This window comes from Plecotus auritus (genome assembly GCF_963455305.1).
Source record: "Plecotus auritus genome assembly, chromosome: 1".
NCBI classification, from domain to species: domain Eukaryota; kingdom Metazoa; phylum Chordata; class Mammalia; order Chiroptera; family Vespertilionidae; genus Plecotus; species Plecotus auritus.
Window position 1 is genome coordinate 200823893 of NC_137770.1, and position 13200 is coordinate 200837092.

Consider the following 13200-nt stretch of genomic DNA (forward strand, 5'->3'; position numbering starts at 1 on the left):
GAATTTATAGTCATCATTTTGCAACTTTTAGAATGATTGATTCAGGCAAGACCCTCGCACTTTTATCTCTGATACTCAATTTTTAACTAATTTTCACTTTCCTTACCTAATATAAATCTAAGTATTGTTGCTTTTTAATGACTATTTAGTTTTGTCTCACTCTTCTTTAGGCAGTTGGTTCACATGAAAAGAACCCCTTCTTGAGGCCCCACAACAGATTGGTGATGTCTAATAGTCTCTGCACCCCGGATGGGCAGAGGTCACCTGAGTCCTTATCTCACTCACACTGCTAAAGTCTATCCTACCAACACTCAGCCAGTTCGTGCATTGATTACTAATCACTGGCTCTGGTCTGAGTTTCAGTCCTTGGCAAATTAGTCAATGGGCCATTTTGACGTTCAGTCTTATAAAAATGTCAGATCAAAAAGCAATAAAAAAGCATTACAATTTTGAAAGGAAGAAACTAATTTTACATTCACTATGCATGTACATGTTGTATATAGTTGAAATAATATATTTACAAAACTTATTCTTGTATGTTTCACATTGGTATTTTCTATTCTGTTTTCTTTAACGTTTAAAAATTTTTATGCTAGTCATGACCAACCACATTCATCGCATGATCTACTATAGTTTAGTAAACACTGAGTGAAGAAAACCAGTGTAATTTTCCTGCAGGAGCACTTTTTCAATTTGTAAGTCTTATTGCTCTTTCGATTTGAATTCAGAACTCTGTCGTCATTTCAAAGCTAAAGTGGATTTACCATGAAGCCAGTGAAGCTTAAGCTTCGGAGTACCTCATTTGCAATGGGTCCTGCCAAGGTCTTGTACTTAATTTTGTATTGTTTTTCTGAAAAAGGTTCCCAAGATTGTATAAGGCCCCACAAAACTTCGAAAACCTGTTTTTTCTCCAATATATAAGCTGGCATATTTTAAAATAACATGGGTCTGAATTAGATTTTGCTCTTTTCTAATCAAAGAAATTATAAATTAGGCTCTTTTCATGGGAAGGAATATAGATCTACCCAAGGAATCTCAAGGAAAATGGTGTTTACTTTAAGGCTATACAGGTCCCTAGTCGGTTTGGCTCAGTGGATAGTGTTAGCCCTCATTCTGAAGGGTCCCAGGTTCGATTTCTGTTAAGGACGTGCACCTTGGTTGCAGGCTAGATCCCTGGCCCAGGTTAGGGCGCTTGCGGGAGGCAGCCAATGGATGTGCCTCTCTCACATTGATGTTTCTCTCTGTCTCTCTCTCCCTCCCTTCCACTCTCTAAAAATCAATGGAAAAACATCCTGGGGAGGGGATTAACAATAACAACAAAAAAGATAAGGCTATGCAGGGACATTGTCAGAACCATCAAGGGTTTGGGACAGCTATTCTCTCCATCTCCCTCTTTAGAGGATTTATGGTCTCTTACTCGAGGTCTTTTTCTTGTGAGTCTCCTTTGTTTACTCTCTTTATACCTAGGCTTTTTAACAATCTAATCTTGTGTGTGGTTTTCAAAGATTCAGTTCATCATTAACCAGTTTTTCTCTGTTTATTAACTGCATCTTCCTGAATGAAAAACATGATTGGTTCAGCTCATATGTTTAAGTCGGGCCAGGTCAGTCATTGATTGCTGGCTAGCCCAGGAGTGGGCAAACTTTTTGACTCGAGGGCCACAATGGGTTCTTAAACTGGACCGGAGGGCCGGAACAAAAGCATGGATGGAGTGTTTGTGTGAACTAATATAAAGTCAAAGTAAAGGAGCAGAGGGGAGAGCAAGAGAACCGGATAGAACAGCCGGATCCGGCCCGCAGGCCGTAGTTTGCCCACGGCTGGGCTAGCCTGAAAAGGATCATTCTTTAGTCAGATGCTTGTCCTTAGTCCAGTAAACCTGCAGGGAGAAAGCAGAAAACAGTCATGTGATAAAAACTATGATTAGTATAGTGGCAGAATCTGTGAAAAGGGCAAATGTCTAAATGGGGCAGGTCAGCAGGTAAGCCTAGTTATCCTGTTTATTTAAACAGAATGTTAGAGAGTTGCTCTGATTTTGCTTTGCTTTTGTTTTTGGTAGGATACAGGAAAGGAAAGAGAAACTAGATCATACACAGAGGTTAGGGCAGGTTCTTGGGAATGGGCCTCAGGGAAGGTAAGGTTCATTCATCCCTCCTTCTGACCATCCTGCCTGCCTGCCTTTCTGCCTGCTTCCTTTGACTATGTCTTGGTTTTAATTGTTCTGAGTTCATTTTTCACAGGAATGTAATTATGCCCTTTCAATACATGGTTTAAAAAACAATAAACAAAATTTTGTTTATCCCTGGTCTTTATACCATCTTGCATTCCTTATATATAATTGAATTTATTAGTCTTTCCTGGAGTTTTCTTTCATTTTAATACTTTCCTGAGTTTGTCATCTTGTTTCCAGTTTTACTAATTTAGAATTATGCTGTTCATTCTTTTATTTTTTTTTCCTTATGGCTCACTTTGGAATTTTAGAGTATAGTTTCTTTTTAATGTGCCTTTGGAATATTAGGATATAGCTTTCTTTCTGGCATGCTTTTGTTGTCTACAGGAATCCATATCTTTCATTTCATTTAATAGCTTTCTATGGAATTTGACTAATTTCTATTGTATTTTGAAGTTTTAAATGAAATTAGTTTTCCTGAATTTATAGAAGCAATATGTGGATCAGGATATGTTTTCTAGCTTAAAGGTGCCAGAATTCCCTATTGTAGGGAAGTGTGCAAAAATAGTCTTATACTTCATGTGCTGGCTTTGTTGTCCTTATCCACCCACCTGTACCCCTCTGCCCTGCTCTTGACTGAACGTTCTCTTTGCATCAGTTGTCCTTTCCTGCTCAGTTTGGAGTCTGTTCACAGAAGTTTCTTATCAGTATGGGGCTTTATCCTGGAAGGAAGCTTCCGCAGGTACTTTTGAAAGTTCATAGGGCTTATATTGCACCAGCTTTTTTAGACCTTATTGTGAATCCCTTGCAATCATCCACACATAAGCAGAACTCTCCCAGTTTCACCTATTCTCATATTGGCCTGCCCTGCTTTCCTTTTAGTTCCTTTGAATGTTTTGTGGTTCTCATATTGCTTCCTTCCACACAGATGCCACTACATAAATCTTACAGCTGTTGGTGATTTGTCCCCATTCACTTGTATCTTTGGATACCTTGTCTGTTTTATGTTACCCATGTTGTTAGTTTTGACTTTGTTAACTTAGTGGATTTTATTTTATGGGAGGGATCATCCTAGAATTCCCTCTTATACCATTATAATTTTAAGTTGAATTTTCAAATATTTATAATTGCTTTAAAGATACTTACATGGGTTTTCTATTTTCTTGATTTGTTAAAAGTAAATGCTGTCAAGTAACACTAGTGGATCCATGACCACACAAGGTATACTTCAACTTGACATTAGAGAATAATAGTTTTCTTGGTTTACTTTTATAAATAACTAGAGGCCCGGTGCACAACATTCGTGCACGGGTAGGGTCCCTAGGCCTGGTTGACGAACAGGGCCGGTTGGGGCCTCCCTTCCCTGGCTGCTGGCTGCCGGCCAGGGCCTCCCTTCGTTCCGCACCACCCCCTGGTGGTCAGCGCACATCATAGCCAGGTGGTCAACTTCACAGTCTCCCAGTTGAACTCCTAAGGGGACACTTTGCATATTAGCCTTCTGTATATATATAGATAAGCCTATCATGTTTCATGTTTTTGGTCCCCAATAATAACAATATCTGTATAATAAGGTATAATTTATGAAGTACTTTCACATTCACTGTTTTTAGTTAATAGTCACTATAACTCTTAGATGGGCGATCCTATCAACTTAACCAAAAAATAGACCTCTGCAAGCCTTAGTAAGATGGACTTGATCTTCACAGTACTTTCCAGTATATTTGATTATAAACTATATATGAGAAGTCTTTTTTAAAACACATTCAGGCTAATCTTACTGAATTTTTCTTTGTCTTCCAAATTCCTGGGAAAGTGCTTCAGGAAATAGAAGCATTATGCTTTTGTGTCTCTGTGCATGAATGGAGAAAGAGAGATTTTTGCAAATTTATTAACTACCTGAATTCCTTTGGGTATAGACACACACACACACACACACACACACACACACACACAATATAGTAAAAGTTGGGTAGTGAGACATAGCTTTTTCTTTTTATTTTTTTAATTATAGTTTAGTCAATGTTAATTTGTATTAGTTTCAGGTATACCACATAGTATTTTGATAGTTTATAAGCATATTAAGATTCTGTGAAGTACTGATTTAAAGAAACTTTTTTCTTCGGCTAGTTTTTCCAGACTTGCTAGATATCTGAGTCCTTTGTTTTTTATCATAATACTAGAGGCCCTGTGCACGAATTCATGCAGCAGCGGGGTCCCTCGGCCTGGCCTCCGGGATCAGGCCAAAACTGACTCTCCGACATCCCCCAAGGGGTCCTGGATTACGAGAGGGCACAGGCCAGGCCAAGGGACCCCACTGGTGCATCATCAGGGCCGGGGAGGGTCACGGGAGGTTGGCCAGCCAGGAGGGACTGCAGGAGGGCTCCAGGGCATGTCTGGCCCATCTCACTCAGTCCTGATGGGCCAGACCCCAGCCAGCAAGCTAACCTACTGGTCGGAGCATCTGCCCCCTCGTGGTCAGTGCACGTCATAGTGACTGGCCGACCAGTCAGCTGTCTGCCCCCTGGTGGTCAATGCACATCATAGTGAGCAGTTGAGTGGTCTTAGCATATCATTAGCATATTACGCTTTGATTGGTTGAATGGACGACCAGATGACTGGACACTTAGCATTATTAGGCTTTTATCATATAGGATACCAAGGGCCCTAGGTGATTTGGCTCAGTGGATAGCGTGTCGGCCACTGGTCAAGGGCACGTACCTGGGTTGCAGGCTTCTCCCCGGCCTGGGCCCTGGTCAGGCCTGTGCAGAAGGCAACCGATCGATGTGTTTCTCTCACATCGATATTTCTGTCTTTCCCTCCTCTCTCTTCCACTCTCTCAAAATCAGTGGAAAAATATCCTCAGGATTGGGACTTGCCAATATAGGCATGATTTTCCCTACCTCCATTTTTAAAAAACGTAATTATTTTCTTCTCATTGCTCTGGTATATTTTGTTCAATGTCAAGGATTAATTTAAATATTAAGTAGTTTAATGGTTTATTACATGTGTAGTTGCAGCATTTACATCTTCACATTCAATTATCAAATAACTAAATGGGAAAATTGTGCACCAGGTACACCACATTAAAAAAATGACTATGAAGTCATGGGACATTAACCACATTTTAACATGCATTACTTATTATTTAAACATTTTTCTCTTATTTTTCTTTAGAATGCATATTTAAGGCATCTTTAGAATTTAAGATTTGGTTTTACAAAATTTCATGCTATATAGATGACATGTATACTATTTCAAAATATCTTTTCTCTAGATTCTCCTGCACAGTCAGTATCCTCCGGAGTTCGTGCACCTTCTCCTGCCCCATCATCAGTACCTTTAGGGTCAGAAAAACCCAACAACGTCTCTCAGGACAGAAAAGTTCCAGTCCCTATTGGGACTGAACGTTCTGCACGTATCAGGCAAACTGGAACTTCAGCTCCATCTGTTATTGGGAGTAATTTGTCCACATCAGTAGGGCATAGTGGCATCTGGTCTTTTGAAGGGATTGGTGGCAATCAAGGTATGATATGCTTTTCTGCTTACAGGAAACTAAGTAATCACTTTTAACAGTTCAGACCACTTACTATTCCCATATTACCTCTCATCAAATTTATCATTGCTTTTTGAAAATAGTCTAATGCAAGCATGTCAAACTCAAAGGCTAACATGGGCTAAATAAACAAGGTTTAAGTTTATGTGGGCCACAAAAAAAAAAACTTCAATTTTCATAGACACGTAGGTTTATTTCAATAGAGACATGCTGAATATAAAGAGCTGAAATAAATGAGTAATTGTTAAAATAATAGGACATTTTAATAAAAATTAATATTTTTTCTTGAACATTAGCTTACCAGACACTGAATAACTGCACAAATTAATAAGCATAATGCAAATTAACCTATTTTTCTTGTTCTCTGAAAGCAAAATATTTCCTGTTGCGCACACTAAACAAGTCATAATGACGTGGCAATTGGCTGCTAAAATATTTGCTGCTAGTATTAATAGAGAGAAATGGTGTGCTTGGGTGTAAGGCGCATAAGGTAAATGAATGCAACACAATTGTAGTAATCAGTCATTAGCAAACGTTGTAGTTCGTTATTAATAATTATGTATAACAGGTATTATAAAAATTAAGTTATGAAATTTTTATTAAAACGATTCTTATATACCATTACATTGGCTGGGCTGCAAAAATATTTGTTGTGGGCCGCATGTTTGACATGCTTGGTATAATGTAAGCATATTCTTTTCTTCATTTCATATTAAAGAGATGTTAATATTTCCTTTGGGATTCTTCAGCCTTTATGTTGCCTTTTTTTCTTTTGTTTTGTAACACTAAGTGTTTAAGTTATTTTGTTAGAGTATTACATCACTACCTACAAACATAGAAATACTGCAGTAATTATATAAAAGTAGGTCATTATTCTGAAGGAATTCATAATTTAATGTAGTAAATACTAGAAATCTGTAAAACATTTTATTTTGCTGTCTTCTGATTTTAAATGTCACCAATTATTTTCTCCTGCCTCTTTGTTTTTCCCTCAGACAAAGTTGACTGGTGTAACCCTGGGATGGGAAATCCTATGATTCATAGGCCAATGTCTGATCCAGGAGTGTTTTCACAGCATCAAGCAATGGAGCGAGAGAGTACAGGAATTGTAACTCCTTCTGGTACATTCCATCAGCATGTTCCTGCAGGATACATGGACTTTCCTAAAGTTGGGGTAATGGTGATTTAAATAAACATTTTCATTATTTCCAGATGTTTTTCTTCTTAGTCTTATTTCACTTTCAAGAGGGGGTAAGCATTTGTGGGATGATTCTGGGGCTTCGGCCTACAATTACAGGTCAAAATCTGGCTAAAATATAAATATTTATAAATTTTAATTTTTTTCTCAGTTCAGAGAAATGCTTTTTGACAAAATATTTTGGATATAGTAGGGTTATGTATAATCTAATGCTAGAAGAAACATTATGATGGAAAGTAATTTTTAGATTACCTTAGATAACTTAAACTTTTCCAAAATGGGGTGAAGTTTCAAATATTAATTTTTAAAAAATATATTTTTATTTATTTTAGAGAGGAAGGGAAAGGGAGAGAGAAGCATCAATGATGGGAGAGAATCATTGATAGGCTGCGTCCTGCTCATCCCCTACTGGGAATTGAGCAACCCGGGCATGTGCCCTTGACCAGAATTGAACCCAGGACCCTTCAGTCAGGCCTGTGCTCTATCCACTTAGCCAAACCAGCCAGGGCTCAAATATTAATTTTAAGTCTATTGATTATATTGGGAAAAGTGAGCAGTGACTTGAATGTGCATAATATTTGTTTTCCTTTTTTAAGGGTATGCCTTTTTCTGTGTATGGGAATGCAATGATTCCTTCAGTAGCACCTATTCCTGATGGTGCTGCAGGACCCATATTTAATGGCCCTCATGCTGCAGACCCCTCTTGGAACTCCCTAATAAAGATGGTTTCAAGCTCCACAGAAAATAATGGCCCTCAAACGGTAAGGCTGATCATTAAGTGAACATTTATGTATTAGTGTGTATGAGATGCTGGGACAAATAGGATATAGGTAAATCACGGTAGTGAGAGATTATGGGCAGTTAAGGAAATTTAATGTAGCAGAGGGATGATGAAAATGGTACATAATTTGCGCTAAAATTATGAAAGGAATAAAGTATTTCATTGGGCAGTAGATGGTAATTAAAAGACTTTTAAGTTGCAAAGTTTTATAATTTTATAGATCAAAATTTACTACTGTTATGAAAAGGGATATAATGCTGTTTAATAGAATGTTTTATATGACTTTTGGCCCTATGAATTTGTTATTATAATTATACATAGTTTTGACATTTATGATTCTCTCAGTAACCTCTATGTATCCAGGTAATGGTTTTAAAAAAATGATGATGGATCGATCCTCTTTGAGGGATAAGAGGAGAGGCAAGGAAATAATTGGTAAAAGTGGTTTATCATTGCTTTTCTTCATTGTTTTCAAGTATGTTGCAAATTAAATGAGATTTAGCTATTTTAGCTAGAGTTTTATTTTAGTCAACTATATATTAAATACACATTTAATAAAATGCATGTTCTTTAATCATAGGTGTGGACTGGACCCTGGGCACCTCACATGAACAGTGTGCATATGAACCAGCTTGGCTGATGAGGATCAGCTTGTTAGCCTGCAGATTCCTTTTCATACAGAGGAAATCACAAGTGGCCGGAAAACTATTTTTATGCTCCCAAATCATTCTACTGATGTGCTTGACTGAAGTGTGTAGGCTTTTTGCAGAAGAACTTACTAACTGACCTATTTTCTGTGAACATTTGTGACTGCCCATTCCCCATCATCATCTGTTTTACCTTAGTTAGCATTTTTCTTATCATTTTTCTTTTTTGCTCTCCCTCTTCCCCTTTGGACATAACTTTCTGTTGAAGCTGTTCTTTGGCTGGTTGGTATTAGTACTGTAAACTGCTTCTGAGCAAACACGGAAATTTAGCAAAATTATGTAAACTTGATCCTGAAGTTTTAGAATGGCAAATAAATGTACAATTGTTTACATAACAGAAAAGGCTAAGCAGAAAGTAAATTTCAATATGTCAGTATAGAGGCTCTACTTTATGTAGACTTAAATTAATGTGAGATATGTACCTTCATATTCAGAAATCTGGATGTTTCCTTCATACATTAAACTATTAATAAGCATAACTTTTCTGCTTGTGTAATTTAAGTATAGAGTAAAACAATGGGCATTATCAGTGGATGTTTCCCAACATTGGCTTTTTAAATATCCATATTGCTCTTTTGAATTTGTTTGCAGCAAAGCACGTATAGAAGAAATTTATCACTTTTCTATGTCTTTCTATTGCCTTGCCACACTTAACTAATGCACACTTCACTCTTTTTTCTCTCTTCACCTTTATCACTAATACCAGTAAAATTCTCTTACTGCTCGTGAGATAATTTGTAAACATTTTTAATGTAATGGCTGCTACAGAGACATGGAGCACCTTCATCATCACCTGTGGTTTCTGCTAACCATAAAATGTTTAGCCTTTCTGAGAATTTAAAAGCCACCACTGGTTCCCAGTCAGCATATACAAGCTCTTAATGTACTGTTTATTATTAAACAATTCAGTGTACTATTTTATATTGGATAATATTGATTCTTAACACTGGCTTTCCTGGTCATCCAGAGTCAACATAAAATTCCAATTTTCAGTAATATAGGGGAAAGTATTTTCCCTCCAATTTTAAAGGCTTCTTGTTCTCTACACTTGTGTATTATCAGTGAAAAGGATCAACAGCTAACTTGGGGCAAGTAATTAAAGAAATTCTGCACTTGTCATGAAGACAATTTATGGTAGACGTGAATATACAGATTATAAAATAAAGTCTTCTTTTAACCTGTTTATATAGGATACAGGGCCACACTAAACTATTCAGTGGAATTTATTCCATTCACTTGAAACAATAAACAATAACATACCCAAGAAGAATGTGTCCTACCCTGTCTCATATGGAAAAATAAATTTGTATGATTGAAATGTAAAAGGTAATCATAAAAGTCAAGTAATGTATGTATCAATCTGTTTGTTTGTTTTTTTAATTAGACGAATTCCACAACAAACAAACTAAAATTCAGATAAATCACCAGCATTGACAATATTAATAATGGTTCCTTGGCTCTTCAAGTAAATGAAAACATTTTTTTAACCTCTGGCATGAATAAAGAATAAAAAATTTCTCAAACATATCGAGGTCTGTAAACAAACATACTTTTATTTTATAATTTAGGGAGTGGTCTTAAAATAGCTAAATTTGTTTTTATATCTGACTGATTGATGACCAAATTTAAAGGAAATGCTAAATACGACCCTACAAATAAATTCAGCTATGAAATAAAATTGTAGCACTTTACTAAGAAAGGGATATAATGCTGTTTAATAGAATGTTTTATATGACTTTTGGCCCTATCCTATAATTTTTGGTTAATTTCTTTCCTGTATTAACTAGGGTTATTTTCCAATTAAAATTACCCTGCAAGGTAACAGATACCACCCCATATTTATTACAACACATGAGTGCTATTGATTCACAAAACTGAATTTCTTAAAATTCAGGATCTTACTGAAAAAGAAGAGAAAAAGTCCTATATTTTCTTAAGTTTCAAGCTCTGGTATGGGGATATAGATTGGGATACTCCATATTTAATTTTGGAGATCGAGCTTATTAAATACAATAACATGCTTTTAGAAGCCTATATTAGACACATTTTTCAAATACATTTTTTAAATCTCAGATGTAATGCAGTGCATTTTTATTTGAATGTTACAAAGCATTATCTTTTGGGACCATTCAGGTCTTTCCCCCCCTTTTGAAAGTATGTGGTATTTGTAATTGCAGATGACCCAATGTATTTCTTTTCTCTCTTTTAAGAAGTGACTTAAGTCCTGGCTAGCGTTGCTCAGTGGTTAGAACATGGGCCCCTCGCACCAAAGGGAGAAGGGTTTCAGGTCAAGGGCATGTACCTGGAATGTAGGTTCTGTCCCCTGCCCCAGTCAGGGTGCCTGTGGCAGGCAACCAATCAATGTGTGTCTCTCACAAAGTTACTTAATTCTTGGAAATAACACTTAGGTTAGTTTAGACCTTATATCCCAAAATAGTTAATATTGCAGTTGTTTTATAATCTGTTTATAGTAACCATTTTACTTTAAAATGATTTTGTTTACCTGTGCCAACAGAACACCCAGTTCATGCCTTTCAAACATATTTCACAATGCTTAAGTCACAATACTCAACATATTTACAAAAATTCATTTTGGTATCTATTTGAAAGATTATTTTCCCTTTCTGTTTCTCATTACTGTAAAGTTAAATCCTTTTATTGCTAATTGAAAAGGACTTATAGTCATTTATCCTCTTAGGGGGTAAAAAAGGGAACTGGAGATAGTTTACTAAATGAGCCTGTCTTGTTCTTTATGAAAATATTAGTGACCCGGTGCACAAAATTCGTGCACATTAAAAGGGGATTAATTAGAGGAAATAATTTAATATTGCTATTTGCCCTTTCACTATAATAGAAGTGTCAGAGATGAAAGAAAATTAGTAAAATGTATATGAAAACCTTCCTCCTGTCAGAGTCTGGGGCTCACCACGGGATGCAGAGTCAAGTCCCTGCCCACCCACATGCACCTCAAAATTGCGTGAGACCCAGACTCAGCTACCCCCCACCCCCTTAGGCTAGATCCAGACCTGGCCAGTCCCACCCTTGTCAAGCCCTGCTGGGCAGGGGGTGTAGCCTCAGGTCCCCTGGCCCAGTGCTGGGGCTGAGGGTGTGGTCTGAGGTACCCTGTCAAGCCCTGCTGGGCGGGGGACACGGCCTGAGGTCCCCCAGCCTGGCGCTGGGGCGGGCGGAGCAGCCTGAGGTCCCCTAGCCCTGCACCAGGAGGGGAAGCACACCTTGAGGTCCCCTGGGCAGGGGGCATGACCTCAGGTCCCCTGGCCTGGCTCTGGGGCTGGGTGCAGCCTGAGGTCCCCCAGCCTGATGCCAGGGCTGGGGGCATGGCCTGAGGTCCTCTGTCAAGCCCTGCAGGGTGGGGGGGGGGGAGGGTGTAGCCTCAGGTCCCTGCTGATTGCTCGTTAAGGCTCCTTATGGGAACTTGGCCTCAGCTGTGGGTGCAGCCATCTTTGTGATGTAGTGATGGTCAATTAGCATATTCCCTCTTTATTAGATAGGATCATTCCATCTTTTTTTTATTCCAATGACCCTAAATACACATTTTATAAAAATTACTTTGCACCCTACATTATTTACTTTATTAAAACAATATAAAGTGTTAGACTAAACAGGGAAACTCAAGATCACAAAATCTCTTAAGATCCTTTGATTTTTTCTCAATCTATTTTCATTTTGTTATTTTTCAGAAACATTCCCGCAGATCTGGCATTACAGAACAGAACATTTAAAGCATGCCAAAACTTAAAATAGCAATTTTTAAAATAAAATTATTTTGAAATGATTAAAATATCAAAGGAAAACTAATTCATTGGTTTTTTTTTAATTTTTAAAGTTGATTTTAGAGAGGAAGGGAGAGGGATAGAAACATCGATGAGGGAGAAACATCCATAAGCTGCCTCCTGCAGGCCTCCTAGTGGGGATTGAACTCCCCCCCCCCCAACAACCTGGGTATGCCTGTCGGAATTCTAACTGAGCTTCTGTTTCATGGGTCGACACTCAACCACTGATCTACACCTGGTCATTGACTTAATTTATTGTTTTAAGTCACTATATGCAGTCAGTATTCTATTAACCAGGGTAAGTGAACCTGTCCAGATTTTTCTTTAATATTAATGTTCAGTATACTTATGTTACACTCTATAAATTCTGGATTCTCCTGAGTCTCTGGAAATATACATCCCATTGATAAATGTTTAAGTCACAATACTCAAGGAGCTAGTGTTACTGAGAATTAACTGGTGTTAATTCCAGGTGACTGGAATTTAGCATGACAGCATCATTAAGTACTTTAATATAACCTATGTTACCTATATTACACATCTTGATGGATGGCCAAAATACCATCACTTGTATGTGGGTAAGTGAATATAGAGAAAACTGGGCCACTGTGGCTTTGACAAGAGGAAGAATTCCTTCATAATGTGATAGTTGGAATACAGGACTAATAGATGTGTTGTAAGAGGTTTCATATTACTGCTTTTAAACGAATTCACACTTCTGAAACGTAAAAGCCAATTTTGCATGCTTAAATGCTTACAAACTAATCATGAGCAAGATTATACAAGAAGTTTTTGTTTTCAGTAAAGAGAAAGAAGCTAACTACATTAGGTAGTTTTGGTTTTGCAAAGGAAGGCCTTAAAGAAATAAAGAAAAACCTAAATCTGATCCCAGATATCACTTTAACAATTGCTCATGAAAATAACTTTTAAAGTTTCTTTTGTCAAACATTTCAGAAAGCATATTAGGCCTATATTCATATTTTGAGCTCCAGTCCTTTGTTCA

The 13200-nt window shown here is 37.4% G+C and overlaps 1 protein-coding gene across 8 annotated transcripts in view; it reads left to right on the forward strand.

Annotated features, from left to right (window-relative positions):
- ANKRD17 (ankyrin repeat domain 17) overlaps window positions 1–9926 on the forward strand; it is a 169894-nt gene extending 159968 nt beyond the window's left edge. For all 8 annotated transcript variants that reach the window (XM_080672443.1, XM_080672444.1, XM_080672447.1 and 5 more), the window contains 4 exons: window positions 5442–5690; window positions 6716–6894; window positions 7515–7679; window positions 8280–9926. In XM_080672443.1, the coding sequence (XP_080528569.1) occupies window positions 5442–5690; window positions 6716–6894; window positions 7515–7679; window positions 8280–8339 (653 nt within the window). In that variant the 3' untranslated portion in view covers window positions 8340–9926. The remainder of the gene's footprint in view (window positions 1–5441; window positions 5691–6715; window positions 6895–7514; window positions 7680–8279) is intronic.
- The last annotated feature ends 3274 nt before the right edge of the window (window positions 9927–13200 follow it).